This window comes from Sinocyclocheilus grahami, unplaced genomic scaffold (genome assembly GCF_001515645.1).
Source record: "Sinocyclocheilus grahami isolate Dianchi unplaced genomic scaffold, SAMN03320097.WGS_v1.1 scaffold346.1, whole genome shotgun sequence".
In the NCBI taxonomy this organism is placed as follows: domain Eukaryota; kingdom Metazoa; phylum Chordata; class Actinopteri; order Cypriniformes; family Cyprinidae; genus Sinocyclocheilus; species Sinocyclocheilus grahami.
The window spans coordinates 1,681,441-1,699,076 of record NW_015505525.1 but is presented as its reverse complement, the minus strand read 5'-3'; the positions used below and the strand labels follow the sequence as shown (position 1 = coordinate 1,699,076).

The window sequence follows — 17,636 nt, the reverse complement described above, 5'->3', positions numbered from 1 at the left end:
ATAAAAATCGCAGCATGTTTAAGATGATAAAAAATATGATTTATAATCCGGAAAAATGCAGAATAACCAAAAACCCAAATAGCCTAAACACTGACTAAGCAAATAGATATAGCTAATAAACAATAGGATAAAAAGACAAACTATTTCCATGTTTGCCCCATGAAATTACTTTTTATTCCCCATTAAAAGCACACTTTTACAGATTCACTGATGGTAGAGATGCATGCTGCCGAAGAATGTTGAAAGACAAACATGCAGTACTCTACATACTATGCGGTGCACTAATTCACACACGCTTAATCTCTCTCTCTCTCTCCCTCTCATAACTGCATTAGGTTGCATATTACAGGCTGAAGCCTCTGTTAATAGCATTAAAGTAAAATGATGTTTGTAATCAGCAATGGAATTCTGCGATAGAGAACAACACTGTAACAAGTTCCATGGATTATGATTAATTTTTATTTGACATATTGGGGTGGTAATATTATATATTAATAGGCAAGGGGGACCGAAACATTTCTTTTGCCTATGTCTCAATAAAAGGGAAATCCGACCCTGAAGATATTACTGAGCACATTCTAATTCTGACTGAATTGCATAACTCTTATATACCGCACTTTAGCCTACCGCCATTTACTGGATTTTACTGATATTGCATCAAATTAGTCATTTTGGACCAACAACAACAACAACATTAATAATAAAAATGACAAAAACACACAACAAAATTACTAAATCTTTAAAATTAAAATGGAAAATACAATAAGAAAAACTTAAGAAAAAAAAGTATTGTATTTTGATGATATCAAAATAATACTTGTTCTTTGCAGTCCTTCTTTTTTGGATCAGAAAATCTTCTAATCAAAGAGATAAATACTAAATATATATATTTATTAAATATTAAAACATAGATTCACCTTCATGGCACCGTAAAGGCTATCAGCAAAATACCCTGGCACACTGCGGGCACACTTCACTGATGAGGCAGAGAAAAGAATGTGTTATGAAACAAAACAGACACACATAGAGAAAACCCAAGACATGTTTGCTGCATATGCAGAATTATTCCCTCCCTAATATAATTTTTTTCTCTATTTTGTCCATAGTCCCTACCCATACTTTTTAACTTCCCCTCTATAATAAAATTATAAAAAGTAAAATAAGGAAAATTCAGTTTTGCACTTGATTGAAGAATTAACCATATTTGATTGAGAGAGGTGTGTATGTTTGTGTTTATGTGTGTGTGTGTGTGTCTTACCCACAGCCAGCAGTACTTCTTGGAGGGTTCCTGATGTCTCTCTCTGGAGGCTTTCCTCTATTTCATACCCTGAGAGCCTTCTATACTCCTCAAACACTGCAGAGAAATTAACAGAAACAAATGAATATATAAAAGTAAAAATACAAATTCCATTACCTACTACATGCATGTGTCACACTAACCTCTCCTAAGGTGAGCGTTACTACGGTTTCCCAGTATAGTGATGAACTGGCCTTCATCAGTTCCATACTTCTGTTCTCCTGCGACAAACAGAGCCTACACCCAACACAAACAGTTTTTCAACTTTTTAAAGACTGACAAACTGATATTACACACAACAAGCACTAGATGGCAGCATTTCACCTCATTTTACATAAAGTCAAAAGATGCTGGACTTTTTATTCCACATCCAAATTTTTTTTCAGAGAATTAACATTTTGAATCCAACTCAACATGGCCACTTTAGTTTAAACAAGTATTTTATTTAGTTGCATTGGACTTGATGTGATGGCACATATACTTACCTGGGCATCACTTTGGATGAGGTCCTCTTGTATACCCTGCTGTCTGCTGGCCTATAGAGAAATCATATAATATCAAATGATTGAACAGTAATACTATAAATGACAAAACATGCACACTTAAGTCTTAGGTCTATTTAGAGTGGATTGAAATTTCCTGTCTCACTTTATAAGAACTACTCACATACACAGGCACAGACACATTATTGTTGATTTAAATCTTGCATTTTCATTTTTATTGTTAATAGACTACATACTTGTAGCAAAACAACTAGCATCCTCTTGAAATGACCTCCAGTGTCACCAGTCACATCTTCCTCCAGGTCATCATTATGCTCTATAATACATATATAGACATCATCAAGAGCAAAGAACTAAGAATGAGAATACAAAGTCAAAGACTTATAGTACACAACCGACACAAACACAGTTACCTCGCTTGTATAAACTTTTGATCTGGTTGACTTCATTAGGTGACCTAGATGCCAAGATCTCAACCAGCACTTTCTCATCTGTGCCTGCACCCTAAGACAACAAAATGCAAATGTTCAGATATACACTGATCTGTCTATTAAAATGTCAAGTGTATTTCACTACAAGTACTTTTACAAAATAAAAAAACAACAACAACAATTGTGAGTAGTAGTTTTCTTGTCTTAAAAATGATTGACAGCCCTATAGTTATTGTACCTTAATAGCATCCCGCAGACATGTGACCTCATACATGATGGGAGGAGTCATCAGAGTCACTATCAGACTCTCAAACTTCCCACCCAGCTCTGACATCAAATCATCCACTAAATCCTAAACAGAGATGAAGATGAAGAAAAAAATAAAAAATGTATGCACCTTTGAAATGTTCTGCATGTATTCAAATTAAACAGTGTTAAGAGTGCATTACTCATGCAGATGATATTACCTTTCCATGCAGGGTTTTGTATGCAGCTTTGATTTCTTGGCGCTGTGCATTACTGCGTGCTGTCAACAGCTGGAGAATGGCATCCTCATCCGTGCCTGAGTAAAAAAAAAAAAAATCAATTAATGTTGATGATGAGTAGACCGATATCCATCTCCTACACCCAAATGCAATCTTTGGGTTATTCATGTATAAGAATTAACTAAATTATTTAAACAAGCAAAACCCACTAATTATCGTCTAAATACAAATGAACCTATATGCAACATTGATACTCCAAATAATAATAAATAAGTCACACTAAATGTGTAAGATCTCTGATATTTTACAGCATTATAGATTATAATTTGCAGTTATACTGGTTCTATCGATATAATACGGTGCTGAATCATAGACATGCATTTGAAGGTCTACTGATAATGAATGTGTCAAAATGAACATTTAATATGTTTGTCAAACTCACCGAATCCTTTCATGGCCTTGTAGAGAACTTCAGCATCATTATTAGCATTGAATCCACTGTGGGGCTTCACTGTGCCTCTACCAGCCTAATTACAAATATCAAGTGTTAGTTTCATGTTCTCTTTTTATGGTTTGTATATATTTAACTTTAGGAACTTAAGTAATGCATCTATGAGTCACAACCACACCCACATTTCCTCTGCAGCCAGTGCTCTGACTCTTTAAGAAGATGTGCATTTAACTTCTACATGCGGCAGTTTTCCACATGGAAACTTTGAGCAACTAGCACAAATCTTCTGTGGCATATGTGTTTTGGGGAGGCGGGGGATGATACCAGAATACTGGATGTGGACATACCATACAATTCATACAATACCACATATAAATTCAATTAAACTTTGTTTTCCAAATATTGTTCATATTTACTTATTATCTGCATCATATTTGTGACTTAAAAGAGATACTACTATCCCCTCAAATTCAGAAAGTTATGCAAGACACCACAAAAGGTCTTTAATTACCAACTGATGTAACTGAAAATCTTGTGAGAACAGAGTAAAAGATCATGCTGATCTTTTGGGAAACTCACATACTTTTTAACATTTTTCATACAATTTCATAAACTTCAATGCAGAAACACTCTGTTGGTGTCTGTTTGCTGATCAAAGGAGTCACAGGAAAAGGCACAGGCACACTGGTTTGTTCTTATACCAGTTAATTCCCACTTGACAAAAGCTCTCAGCAAGGCCTCATTAAAAAACTGATGCTGGTAGGTCACATGACAATGACAACATAAATAATGTAGTAGGCTACATTGGGATTAAATTCATACTATATAGAACTAGAGCGCAGTTTCAAAGTAATTACTTAGTCAAAAGAGCTATGTGATTTTGGACATAGTCATATACAATATTTCTGAATTCGGAAATATTAGTGCATTACTCTTACTATTTTATCATATCTTTCTGTGGCAGGAGTAGTAAGGGTAGTATGCTATAATGCGATTCTGAGTTTGGCATATGTGCCAAGGCTATTATATAAGGTCAAATGTCAGAAGCTGTTAAGCCTCCAGAAATTGTCCAATAAGCAAAGTGAACTTGTCTATTGTTTGCAAACTAGTCTAAATCAGCTGCTGTGTGCCATACAGCTGTTACTTGTCAATTACTACTCAGCTTTTTATTAGATAAACTAAATAACATTCTGTTGTTTGGGATAGGAAATGTATTGTTCGTCTCAAGCCTAAGTAATTATCTCAGCCACAGGAATGTGTTGAATAAGTCAAGCCTGAATGCTTTCTGTGGATATCTAAGAATCTGCAGCCATCCATTCAAAATCTAGCTCCAAATAGAACAGATTCCTGCTTTTGCATAATGGCAACATACACACTGATTTATTTAAATCATTTAATCTTTAATGTTACACAAAATAAGCAAAATATGCTTCAGATCAGATTGCAAAACTGGCCGTGGTGACAATTCATTAAATGAAGCTGAAGCGAATGCTAATTTATATTAAATATTTGACAAAACAGAAGCAAGGCATTGCACCACAAGCTGGATACATCTTAACATACGGTGCAGATTATTCTAATTACTTCCATAAACATATACTTTTTTTTTTGTCCTAGTACTCAAGGCTCAGTGAGCTGCCAGCTGGAGTCATGTTACTCTCTTTCCATACAATAGAGTGAACAAACATATTTGACTTATCCAAATATATGGAAATGAAAGCAATATTAAATTTACCTACAGCAACAAGTGTCTGGGTGTTTTCCAGTCTTCCAGGTATTTATTTTACCATAAATAACTTAACTTTTAACTTATTTTACAATGCAACTGCAGCTGTGATTTCAAACAGGCCTGTTTTACGCTGATAGTAGTATAATAGTATCAAAACATAACATTACTGACTTTGTCCTTCATGAAACATTATTATTATCCACCACGTTAGCGGAAATGATCCATCAGTTTACTTTAACTCAGCGGAACAGGGGTAAAGTAGAGGAATTAGGAGGAGAGAGGGTACAAGAGTGGAGAAACTGAGATGGAGACAGACAGGAACGCCCTTTGGGTCGTTTAGCCCACGCGAATGAGTCATCGTTGCTCTCATTTAGAAACAACTATTTTGTTTCTTTCTAAACATTTCTGCTGGTTTGTGAAAACTTAAACTCTCTCTGATATAGTTGTAGTCCATAAAACATAGTTATAGCTATAAACAGTAGGCTACCATCGTTTCCAGAAACATGTGCCGCTTATATTGTTGGCTAATAAAGAAGCATAGTTTTATTCTGTAGGAAGTGTTTGACAGCGAAACGAGAAACGGATTATATGGCTCTGTGCCCCTTTAAGCAATGTTTTTTCCTACGCAGCTATTATGGGCGTCGACACATAACTGTCGGAAATGTAACATATACTATTATTCTCTATAGAAGATTAAATATCGGCAAAAATAAAGGCGTGGTAAAACTTAATACATGCTAAAATGATGATAGACGTTTATTACAGCAATAAACAAATAACTTACCATCTTTGGAATGCACGTAATACTTCAAAGCTTGAAGCTAAAAAAATTGAAAAAATAACAGTGGCGTAATAAACATTAATGTGAATATAAAGCATGTGAGAATAAAATGATAGATATAGAAATAGAAGTACGAAAAGTTTAAGGATTAGTGTTTAAGTGCCGTTTTTATTTACTTACCGAGAGAAGAGTTTCAATTTAGGAGCAGAGGACAGCAGTACAGACCGAAAGAGGAAAGAGGAAAGAGGAATGAAATACGCTAGTGCGATTACATTTGACTATGTGTTGAGCCACACCCTCAACAGTAGGCTACCCTGGCAAATAAACCAGTCGCTGTGACTTATGGGTAGTGGTGTTTCTGCTTTCTTCTTATATTTCAACAAATCTGTGCATACGAAAGCAATGAATCACATCTGAGGACCAGGCATTTTAGAAGAATACAGAGAACCTTTTTTTTTTTTTTGCAGAATGTAAGCATTTATTACACAAAATTGTAAACTTTTGCCATCCGGAGACTGGTTTGTGCAATGCAGGTTGTTCCAGCAGGTGCTCTCACTGTTTAATAAAACAAACGGAGAAACACTATTTGCCAAGCAACATGTTAAGTCTAATCAAACACAAAGATGGGTGTCACATTATACAAATCTTTTTTGGAAGTATAGGCTACCATTGATCATTTGTACATGAATGTATGCAAGACTTGCCGACCAAATTTCAAGCCCAAACACAATTGAACTGCATTATGTTCTAAGACTTAGCATGAAATTAAGAATACAGTTTCCCATAGGTAGCTGGTGAATATATAAAAAGCCATACTCTTGTCTTTACGACCACAACATTTTAGGTGAAATTGTCTATAATTTCAGTACAGTGTGCACATGTACTGTTTATTCACCTGGAACCTTTATTGCTTGACACTATTGCTTGATCTGATCTATGCAGTAGCCTACATTTCAAGTCTTATGAATCCAATATAGCTTTATGTGATTAAACTGTTAAAGTTTTCACCCAAATATGAACACTTGATGAAAATTTACTTAAGCTCAGACCATCCTAGGTGTGAGTTGTGAGATGTGATCTGGAGAAATTTATCACCACATTGCTTGCTCATCAGTGGATCCTCTGCAGTGAATGGGTGCCATCAAAATGAGAGTTCAAACTGTTGATAAATCATTACAATAATCCACAAGTAACCCACATGACTCCAGTCCATCAATTAACATAGTGAATCAAAAAGCTGTGTGCTTATAATAAACAAATTCATCATTAAGATGTTTTAACTTCAAACCATTGCTTCTGGATAAAAGATGAGTCCATGTATGTCCATAATATTATTTGGCTGTCATATCACCCTATAGCCCATAGACTGGTTGCCCACTGAAGCTAAGCAGGGTTCAGTACCTGGATGGAAGACCTCCTGGTAAAACTAGTAGGGGTGTAACCCTGGCATCCTGGTCAAATTCGCCCATTGGCCTCTGTCCATCATCATGGTCTCCCAATCTTCCCCATATACTGATTGGCTTCTTCACTCCTTCTCCTCTCCACCATGGGCGTTCTGGTGCAATATGGCTGCCGTTGCATCATCCAGGTGGATGCTGCACAGTGGTGGTGGTTGAGGAGATTTCCCCCTTCCATGTAAAGTGCTTTGAGTACTCAGAGAAGTACCATATAAATGTAACAAATTATTATTAATATTACTTTCAGGAGTCAGGAGAGAAATATGAAAAGAACAAGTAAAAACAGTCCCAACAGTTTTAAACAAATGTGTCAGTAGATTTTGACAACGGGATAGTTTTTTTTTTTTCACTGGAGGAAGCGTTATTATAGATTATGGACTGGTATTTTGGCTAGAAGAGACGGTTTAAAGCTAAAACACCTTAATGATGGATTTATATCTTACAAATGCACAGCTTTCCATTCCAAATGATGTTAATTGATGGACTGTCACGTATACTTGTGAGCTATTGTGATGTTTTTATCACATGTTTGATGTTGTGATGTTTGAACTCTCATTCTGACTGCACCCATTCAACTGCAGGTTATGCAGTGGTGAGCAGGTTTGTAATGCTAAATTTCTGCAAATCTTTTCTCAATCATCTGAAACAAACATCTACATCTTAAATGGCCTAAGGGTGAGTAATTTTCCCAGCAAATTTTCATTTTTTAGTTAGGCTAACTGTTTCCTAATTATTAATAATGGATCAGTGGGTCAGTGAATTGAACCCAAGAGATCTGATTTGTAAATAAATTATTCATATTGTATAGTGCTGTTCCAGTACTGTAAATAGTTCCTAACTGTAATAGCCCTGTACATTTTAAAAATACAATTGAAAAATTGTTGTGTGCCCTCAGAATCATTCCAACCTTTCTAGCCAGATGTCGAGATTTTCAGTGAATAATGACGGTGAATCAGTTGTTTCAGAATGTTTTTTTTTTTTTTGGTCATTTGTTAGTCATTCAATCCTCATTCTCTTTCATGATAAAGAGTCAGCAGGATATATTCTTCAAAAATGTATCTAATAATCAAATTATGGTAATCAATATGCATTTGAGTGTGTAAACTGGTTTCACAAACACAGAAACGGGAGTGACAGTAAATCCACTTAAATTGGACTTATTTAAAAGATATTAAAAAGTGCAAGTCATCAGCTGTTATTTCAACAGAACCACTCAGGTCAAAGTAAAGTGTTATGTGAGTTGGGTCAAGTTTAATTTTGTCCTTAAATTCTTTATGTAGCTTAGAGTCATTAAGTGCTCTTAATTCATACGTTGTCCATACAATCTAATGTAAAATGTCACAGATTTTTTTTATTTTAATCAAATGATTCATCTGAGCTGGAGAACTCTGGTAGCTTCCAGAATCGGTCGATGGCGGACCGGTCTATTGCTGGAGAATCTTTGCAGGAGAAACCAACTTTCCCCATTTCTCTCTCTTCCGTTTTACGTGGACTTTTTCCGACACACTAAATATACAGAAAAATGTCACTAGCAGGGTGAATGTGTGTGTCAGTAGTTCATAAATAGCTCGTGTATCTGGGCGGACACCCCTCCGTTCTGCGTAAATGGAATACGACCGGTCGCATATATGATCCTCGTGCTCCTTCAGTCTGGTTTGTGTTTTCTCGGGCGGCGCCTTTCTGAACTCTGAGGAGTGACACTCAAGACCGTCTGCAATCATGGAGTGGAAACCTATGGAAATAAACCCCGAGGTTTAACGCTTTATCGTGATTTAGCCTCGCTAGCTGATTTGTGTGTTGTACATGATTTCGCTTTCTCTTGACTGATCATGACCGACATATTTGTGCTCTTGTATTGGTTTCAGATGCTGAATAAGGTACGTTCGCTGAGTCATAAGATGAGGTGATGGTGAGACTGTCTGCTGGACAGGTCTGTGGCGTCTGGGACTGACCCCAATCTGAAATGAAAGGGCGTGGGCTTACACACAGCATCACCTGCTATGCACAATAACACGCAGCATTTTTATATGCATGCTAAACGCAACAATTTGTAATTTTGCATAATACCACAATTAATATATTAGCCGTTTATAATATAGCCGAAGGTCATTTCAATCTGGGAGTAGGCTATAGCCTATCAGACATTGATTTTGTTTCATTTGAATAGATATCGGGTCTCGAATAATGTGATTTTCGTAAACCCCTTTTCTGTGTAGGTGTTAAGTAAGTTGGGTGTGGGCTCGAGTTGGCGTTTTGTGGATGTTTTGGGTCTGGAAGATGAGTCTTTGTCAGGGGTGCCCTCACCCTGCTGTGCCATGATGCTGCTCTTCCCTTTAACGCAACAGGTACGTACAGACGTACGCACGCACGCAGACGCACGCAAAGCATTACAGTAAACGCGGGCGTGGTCCTCTCTCTCACGTGAGGAATCGATACGTGAAAAACTTATAGATGCGCTAAGTGTAGTTTATTATGGCTAAGAAATTCAAATTTAAATTTCTTATTAGCCATTGTTGGCTTTTGGTAATTATTAATATTTGGAATTTAGAGCATCTCTACAATAGCTTTCTTACTCGCATAATGCACCATATTAATTGTATAACTTTAACCCACATCTTTCTTCTTTGTTTTAGCATGAGGACTTTCGTTCCAAACAGTCTGTTGACGACTCTAAAAGTGTATATTTCCTGAAACAAACTGTGGTCAACTCTTGTGGAACTGTGGGCTTGGTACATGCCGTGGCCAACAACCAGGACAGTATTGATTTTGGTCAGTGAAAACATGTGCCATAAACTTTCACTCATACACAAGATGTTTACTGATGCTGAGTAGAGCTGATGGCTTTGTCAATTTAAAAAAGAATGGATATTAATTAAATTTATCTTTGCATAATTTGACTTGCTAAATCAATTCAAAAACATTTAGACTCCTTAGCCATTTTAATCCAGACTGCAACAATTTACATATGCATCACTACAGTTGAAATACAGAGTTACAAATTGACAATGCACCTTATTTTTCAATACGGAAGTAAGCTGTTTTCTATAAATGTGAGATTTTGCCACTGTTGGGAAATAATGAGAAGAATAAAGTGCAGTAAACAGTAAAACTGTTTGCACTACAAAACAGTGTGTTCATAATTAAGCTAATGCATTAAAATAATATGGTAAGAGACACCAGTTTGCAATATCATATATTTAGCTGTTTTGTACAGCTAAAAAAAGCAGGAAGCAAATGGTGCCGGAAGCCATACACACTAAACTTTGTAATTGTCGTGCTCGCTCTTATGAGAAAAATAAGGTGGATAAGTTTAGATTGGTGAGAGAGGCAGATTCATGATTCGAACACTTAGTTGTATTTTTTTGCCTCCTGTCTATAGACAGTGACTCTGCACTGAAGAAGTTTCTCGAAGCCACCTCAGGGATGTCTGCTGCAGAAAGAGCCAAAGAACTTGAACAAAATAAGGTATTGTATATGTTCATTAAAAGCCACACTAAACATGTGATTTGCCACATAATCTTTGCCAAAAACAAAGATTAACTTCAGAAATATTACAAAGTTCATGTGACTCAAAGGCCTACTTAATTTTTTTTGTGCAGTATTCAACAGAGAGAGGGTACCAATAGGTGGTACTGTTGTTCTGTTTTTATTTTCCATGTTTATTTTTTGTTGTTTAAAATAAATGCATTCAAACTTTTGAATGCTTTTAAAATTAAGTTACCATTTTTTTCAGACCATCCAGGAAACTCATGATGCAGTTGCTGATGAAGGACAGTGTCGGGTAAGACAATAATGTCATACACACAAACACTAGAAGTAATGACGAAGTTAATTCGTTTTTTTTTTTTTCCTCCATCTCTTATTCTAACAGCCAGAGGCAGACAAAGTCAACTTCCATTTCATTACATTTGTCAATGCAAATGGTCAGCTTTATGAGCTGGGTAAGTGGATGACATAAATTGGGGTGTAGTGTCTGTTTCTGTGCCAATGACTTGCATTTAAATATAAACTCCTTAAATGTCTATTATAATAAAAAGTGAGTGTTTTGTTGTCTCAGATGGCAGAATGGATGGACCTGTGAATCATGGACCTACAAAACCAGAAAGCTTTGTCATGGTAAGCACACATTTTCCTACAGTAGATATGGGTGTTTGTAGTTAATGGCAACTGTAGCATGTTCTCTTGTAAACTGTCATTATAGTCAGAACAGTAGATTTAGAGCATCTTAAAGCAATGAGTCATCTTCCCATGACTGAATAACTGACCTCATCTCTCTGTAGGATGCGGCAAGGGTGTGCCGTGAGTTTATGGAGCGAGAGAAAGGGGAGGTGCGTTTCTCTGCTGTGGCTCTCTCCAAAGCCTGAGAGGAGCCAGACAACTTAGCTTGAACCATGAGCAGTTTCGGAAAACCCTTCATGCACTTACTATACAGAGCACAGAATCCAAACCTATACCATCCCTTGATACTTGCTACACAAACTGCCTGCCTGTCTGACTGTGAATTACTGTAATGTCTAATTTATTTTATTTTGTCTCCTTATCAATCTACAACTACTATGCTCTTTGTAAACATCAGTATTTATTTTTAGCTTTTGTTGATGTACCTTATTTAGTTCTAGTTCTAATATTTTTGGGCACTTTTTTGATGGGGGCAACAATTAGCAGAAATTTAATGTGAATTCATAAGCTTGGAGGCGTATGTTGAAAATAAACAAAACCGAGAAGGGTAATTTGCTTTTTGTGCAGTATTGTTTTTGACGTAACAATGCTGGAACTATGACATCACTGACTGACAGTTTAACTTCTCATTTAGACATTACACTAGGTGGTTGCTGAATACAGTTTATTTAGACTTAATTCACCCATGCGTGCCACCTCATCCATGAGAGCTGTGACTCTAGCTTACCGAAGGCGATCTTGGCCTGGCTTTTCATTGATTGCAAGAACTCTGAGATTTGAAAGGATTTAAAAGGTACCCAGAGATGGTTTTTCTTACTTGACAGGTAAGATTGAATTGATTATTGAATTGATTAATATAACATGCTGTAGTTGTAGAATTAATTCATTATAATGTTTAACCATGGCCGTAACCATGTTTTGAACACTGAGTAGGGCAATAGTTTTGAACAATTTGCTAATGCTTTAAAATATGCACAAGTTCACTCTTATGTGTATGCCTAATATGTCAAAAAATAAAAAATTACATGTAACAAAAATCACAATAAACGAAGAGTTTACATGAATCAAATTATACCAAAACGTCTATATAAATGGCCAATGGATGTCATTCACTAATAACTGAGAACAGCCACAGGCTCAGTACCCGCCTACTTCCACTCACTACTACGAATTTACATCCCCTCCAGAAGTCATTCACTCTTATGTGTATGCCTAATATGTCAAAAAATAAAAAATTACATGTAACAAAAATCACAATAAACGAAGAGTTTACATGAATCAAATTATACCAAAACGTCTATATAAATGGCCAATGGATGTCATTCACTAATAACTAATTATTTGTATTTACACAAACTTTCGGACTTTTAATTTTCTAATTCACAACATGTACATACATGCATTAATTTGCTTCAAAAGGTGCTGTATGTGAATAATTTTTTTTCTTTTTTTTTGACTGCATAAAAATACCATATGTTTTCAGAGATTTAGGAAAAATGTTAACATTTGTTTCTCTGAAAAACAATGCTACAACTAGTTCCCTTTCGAATTTGGTCTCTCTACATTGTGTCATTAAAGCTTTTGGGGAAACTTTTCTTGAAAATACTACTCAAGCCTCATTGAATCAAGACAGTGTACACTAGCCAATGGCATTCAAGCGTACACATTATGGGTGGGGTTCCCAACCATATAAGGCAGCGCTTAATGCAGACTGGGCAACTTTTGGTCCTGGAGGGTTACTGTCCTGCAGGGTTTAGCTCTGACCCTAATCAAACACACATGCCTGCTTTCTAGTGATCCTGAAGACAGATGCCGGCTTTGTCCAAATACCCACACTTGCAGTCTTTGCAGTTTGCACTTGACCACTTGATTACTTCAATGACGTATTTCCTGTATTTGGCCAAAGTCTTCAAGTGGGTGTGAAGACCACAAGTGTGTGTCGACCTTTTCATTACCTAATGGGACACACTTGTAGTGTTGTAAAAATGCGAGGGTTTACACAGCTTTATTTTAATTTTAAATACTTTGCATTTTAAAATCAACTTCTAAATGTCTGTTCAGTAGTCCCTATAACATTACATAATTTGAATTTTTGGTGCTTCTAATTAAATAATAAAAAGCAGTTGCAAATGTTGTACAAAATAAATATCACCACAACTCCTCTTTGCACCAATAAAAGTAAAAACACTGTGTTTCTACCAAATTATTTGTAATATCTAATTGTTATATTAATTTTTAACTTGCATTGGAAAATCTCACGATTTATTTCCAGAACATGATGCATGATGGGATACACGTAGCCTTGAATAGCGCTCTGGAGCGGTATTCGAGATAGTGTGGATTTAGGATCCATTAAGGGCACTGCACTTTGGCATTTTGAAGACATGGGACAGACTTGCACACTTGGGACCCTGTCCAAATACCCACACTTGCGATCTTGGCCACTTGAGAGCGCGTGCACGTGACAGGAAGTGTGCAAGACTGTCCCAGGTCTTAACGCCAAAGTGCAGGGATCTCAGAGTACACTCAGAGCAGCGTTATGGGCGGCAGCAAAAAATTCCGCATTTCTACGGGGAAATGGTTTGCGTTTCAGAGAGGATCTCTGTAAGGCCGACAGAGAAAGCAGGTTGAAGTTGTGGCCACTAGTAGATGAGGCATGGAAAGCAGGGAAAATTGCCTATTTTGTAGCTGGTCGTGCCTTCGTGGAGAAAAAGGAGATTTTTCCATCAGGCTGATTGATCAGTTTTTTTTGTTTCCTCCTGTTTATATATGTGTGTACACACACATATATGTGCGTTCTTGGCTTCTTTTTTGACCAGGACTATATGTTCATGTTATGAGTCGATGGCCAAAGGTTTCGTCCGTTTATGGCCAAAGCAGTCATAGTTGATGTAGCGCTATGTTCTCACCACAGTTAGTAGCTGTCTTTAAGCTTCTGTTCTAAGGAACTTGTTCAAGTGACTTCTTTTTTTTTCATTATTATTTTCTGCCCGCGGTATAATCATTCAGTTCTCCTCGCGTACACTCAGAGCAGCGGTATGGGCGGCAGCAAAAAATTCCGCATTTCTACGGGGAAATGGTTTGCGTTTCAGAGAGGATCTCTGTAAGGCCGACAGAGAAAGCAGGTTATATGACCCCTTTAAAATGCTGAAAAAAGCACAAATGTCAGGGCATTTCAAAACTTCTCCAGGGCCCCAAAACCGCCACAGACCCCTGAGGGTTAAAGGGAGCAAGGAGACTAAAACCCCCTCACCCTTGTACTCTGCCCACTTGGGACTTGACACTTGTGTTGGATGCTCTCACGGGACCCCCGTTCGAGCCACTGTAGTCTGCCAGCTTGCATGCGCTCTCTCTCAAGACTGTGCTCCTGTTCGCATTAGCATAGGTTAAGCAAGTTGGGGCCCTGCAGGCGTTGTCAATTGACAACTCATGCATTGATTTTGGGCCGGGTGATCACTTTAAAGCCTAGGAAGGGTTATGTACCTAAAGTGCTTTTGACGTTTACCCTGAGACATATATGTTGAGCACTCTAGACAGTTCAGTTTCTCAGGACAACTATTTGTATGCTTTGGCGGACACACAAAAGACCTGCCTGTGTCTAAGCAAAGACTCACACTGGATTGTCCATGCTATTGCCTTCGCTTATGACTCTAGGAATGTGGAATGTCCTATTAGGGTACAAGCCCACTCTACTAGGGGAATGGCTTTCTCCTGGGCCTAGGCAAATAGCATATCTGTTGGTAGCAGGTTGGTCATCACCCAACACGTTTTGTGTGGTTTGATAACTTAGATGTATCATCACTTGCTTCACATGTATTATCACATGTATTATCCATGCGAGCAGCTCAACCATCCACCCAATTATTACCTGAGCCATTCGCCTGGTTTCCACTAGGTTGTATTCACCCCTGTGCTGATGCTCTGCCCCTCAATGCCATCCCTGTCAGCTCATAACGTTCATTATGATACAACCGGACGACGATGTGGCCGACATAACAGCACGAGCCACATACTAGGCCTACTCTATAACCCCTGGGCTTGCGTGGGTTCAACAAGGTCCTGTAGGTTAGATGACATGCTTACCAAGAGCGCCAGTATTCTTGCTGCCCTCTTATACGACACGATTCATATGTATTGTGTAACTTCACATGCTTAGTTTGGCCAAAACCCCTCACTGTAACATTTTATTTGTTCCCAAAAAGCGTTAATGACACAATGTAGAGAGACTGAAATTGAAAGGGAACGTATCCAGTTACTCACGTAACCTCAGTTCCCTGAGATGAGGGAACGAGACATTGAACATAATGTAACTGGAGATGTTATTCTGCTTTGAGATGTGTGTTCCAAGTCGGATTGTCTGTTTTTGTTTTGGTCTGTGTGATTCAGCTCACTGCCAGTTTACCAATAGGATTTTGACACCCTGGGTTGCCAGCTGGTGAAAAACGCAGTGTATTGCAGCCATTGAAGCCAGCAAAAGAATTGGGTCAGAGATAGCAGATTCTACCCAACCTAAAAAAAAAGCCTCGGCATCCATCTGAAAAGCTCTATGACCAGAGGAATATTAAACATGAGTAAAACAACTCATCACACTTACACTATCAGGCTTATTGTCTAACCTTGTCAGTTGCGCTTGTTCCTTGTTGTATATGGCAACCTGCGTGAGCGTTGAGTAAGTGTTGGGTGGGAGAAACTGTCAATATTACATAGGCTACTGCACCTTCTAATATCTTCTAACCCTTCAATATTACATACTGTATGTTCAAATATTAGTGAATGTGGAGTATTCTAAATGAGCGGCCACATGCCCAAGGTTAGTTATTTGCATAACCATGCCCAAATTATCTCCATATAAGGGCTTTCCCGGAACTTTTCCTTAACAGCCTTTCCTCTAGACGAACATACTCCAACACCATATGCCGGTCTCTACAGACGGGCTATCGCCAGATTCTTGAGCAATGCCAAGTGTGCAGTCCTCAAAAGCAGTTCAAACACATAAACACCTTTTCTACAGACCATATATGTATATGAGAGTGCATGCATGTGACAGGAAGTGCGCAAGACTGTCCCAGGTCTTAAAAACGCCAAAGCGCAGTGACTTTAAAGCACAATAAATCCAGGAGAGCAGGGAGAGCAGTATTACACGAGTGCTGTTTGTCCCGAACATCACAAGTTTAAATGTGAGTTTATACAACAGATCAGTAAATAAGAAGTTGATATTGTGCTATATTTTAAATACAATATTATATGTTTTTGCTCAATTTGGCAGAGAACATATTACCTTTAAAGCCATAGCAGAATTGTTGTGCATTTCCGAGCAACACAGCGGTGTTTAGTTTATGAATGATCAATTAAGTTAAATAGGTATGGTTATTGTAAATAATAATAATAATAATAAATTATTAAATTCATTTAAATTCATTTTCCCCCAAATTCTGTTTTCAGTTTTAATTTTTTTTGTTTTCTGTTTTAATGATTTAATTAAATTTTAATAATAAAAAGCATGCATTAAAAAATGAATTTAAATGAATTTAATAATTAATTTATTATTATTATTATTATTTACAATAACCGTACCTATTTAACTTTCTTTTATAACTTTCTGTAATTTGCAGATTTGTAATTTTATTTTAGTACATGATTAAGTACATCAACAACTCACCCTTTGTCATTACGCTCACAGACACAATCACATAACCGAAATTAATAGAGGAGGCAAAGGGGCGCAGGACAGAAAAAGAACAATGCATTAAAATAAAGTAAACAAAATTTTTAGCCTAACCTATCCATTTTTTCACTGTAAGTCATGAAGTCAATCAACATTAACGTTGTTGCTTGAGAGGGCTAAGTGCACCATTAGTTAATTTCCGATTCTCCATGGCTCGAAAAACAAAATAGTTGCAGTATGTGTGTGAATGGGCGTTTGGTTTACATTCGAGAGAAACTGAGGAGATTTTTAACATAGATGCAAACTATACCTTTCACTGAAAATCGCCATTTTGAATTCAAAATATTGTGCTTCATGTAGAGCTGATACATTACTACTTCATACATCAGTGCAGAAAAATGCTGAACTTTTGTCTTTAATTTTTGTAGTGCTTTTTAAATCTTATAGTTTATATTTTATAATGCCTACACATAAATCCAAAAGTAAAACACGTTAAAAGGACTATATTAAAGAGTGGAAATGCCAAATGAGCCAATAAGGGATCATATGCTGCCATCTACTGGTTATAGTGGGAATATCATGTAATTTTCCAACAGGTGTCAGAAATCTTCACTTAAAGGGATAGTTCACCTAAAATTTTAAATTCTGTCATTAATTA

General features: G+C 37.0%; 2 protein-coding genes across 2 annotated transcripts in view; one reads left to right on the top strand and one right to left on the bottom strand.

The window, feature by feature from the left end:
• anxa5b (annexin A5b) overlaps positions 1–5,968 on the bottom strand; it is a 9,723-nt gene extending 3,755 nt beyond the window's left edge. Inside the window, exons 1-11 of the mRNA XM_016229037.1 lie at positions 5,858–5,968; positions 5,681–5,717; positions 3,159–3,243; positions 2,699–2,793; positions 2,470–2,583; positions 2,214–2,304; positions 2,037–2,116; positions 1,783–1,833; positions 1,441–1,534; positions 1,259–1,354; positions 918–976 (exon numbers count right to left, since the gene is read on the bottom strand). Coding sequence (XP_016084523.1) covers positions 918–976; positions 1,259–1,354; positions 1,441–1,534; positions 1,783–1,833; positions 2,037–2,116; positions 2,214–2,304; positions 2,470–2,583; positions 2,699–2,793; positions 3,159–3,243; positions 5,681–5,683 — 768 coding nt within the window. The 5' untranslated portion in view covers positions 5,684–5,717; positions 5,858–5,968. The remainder of the gene's footprint in view (positions 1–917; positions 977–1,258; positions 1,355–1,440; positions 1,535–1,782; positions 1,834–2,036; positions 2,117–2,213; positions 2,305–2,469; positions 2,584–2,698; positions 2,794–3,158; positions 3,244–5,680; positions 5,718–5,857) is intronic.
• A 2,785-nt stretch (positions 5,969–8,753) lies between these two features.
• Positions 8,754–11,864, top strand: uchl1 (ubiquitin carboxyl-terminal esterase L1 (ubiquitin thiolesterase)). Its single transcript, XM_016229035.1, has 9 exons — positions 8,754–8,886; positions 9,000–9,011; positions 9,351–9,479; positions 9,768–9,903; positions 10,514–10,599; positions 10,868–10,915; positions 11,006–11,075; positions 11,192–11,250; positions 11,415–11,864. Exons 1-9 carry the CDS (start codon positions 8,854–8,856, stop codon positions 11,496–11,498), a joined length of 657 nt encoding a protein of 218 aa, XP_016084521.1. The 5' UTR covers positions 8,754–8,853; the 3' UTR covers positions 11,499–11,864.
• The last annotated feature ends 5,772 nt before the right edge of the window (positions 11,865–17,636 follow it).

What these genes read in the sequence shown, in the direction of transcription:
- uchl1 (XM_016229035.1), top strand. Translation starts at nt 8,854, where the DNA reads ATGGAGTGGAAACCTATGGAAATAAACCCCGAG. An exon ending in TCTTCCCTTTAACGCAACAG is followed by an intron (nt 9,480 to 9,767) that starts GTACGTACAGAC and finishes TCTTTGTTTTAG; the next exon opens with CATGAGGACTTTCGTTCCAA. An exon ending in AACCAGAAAGCTTTGTCATG is followed by an intron (nt 11,251 to 11,414) that starts GTAAGCACACAT and finishes ATCTCTCTGTAG; the next exon opens with GATGCGGCAAGGGTGTGCCG.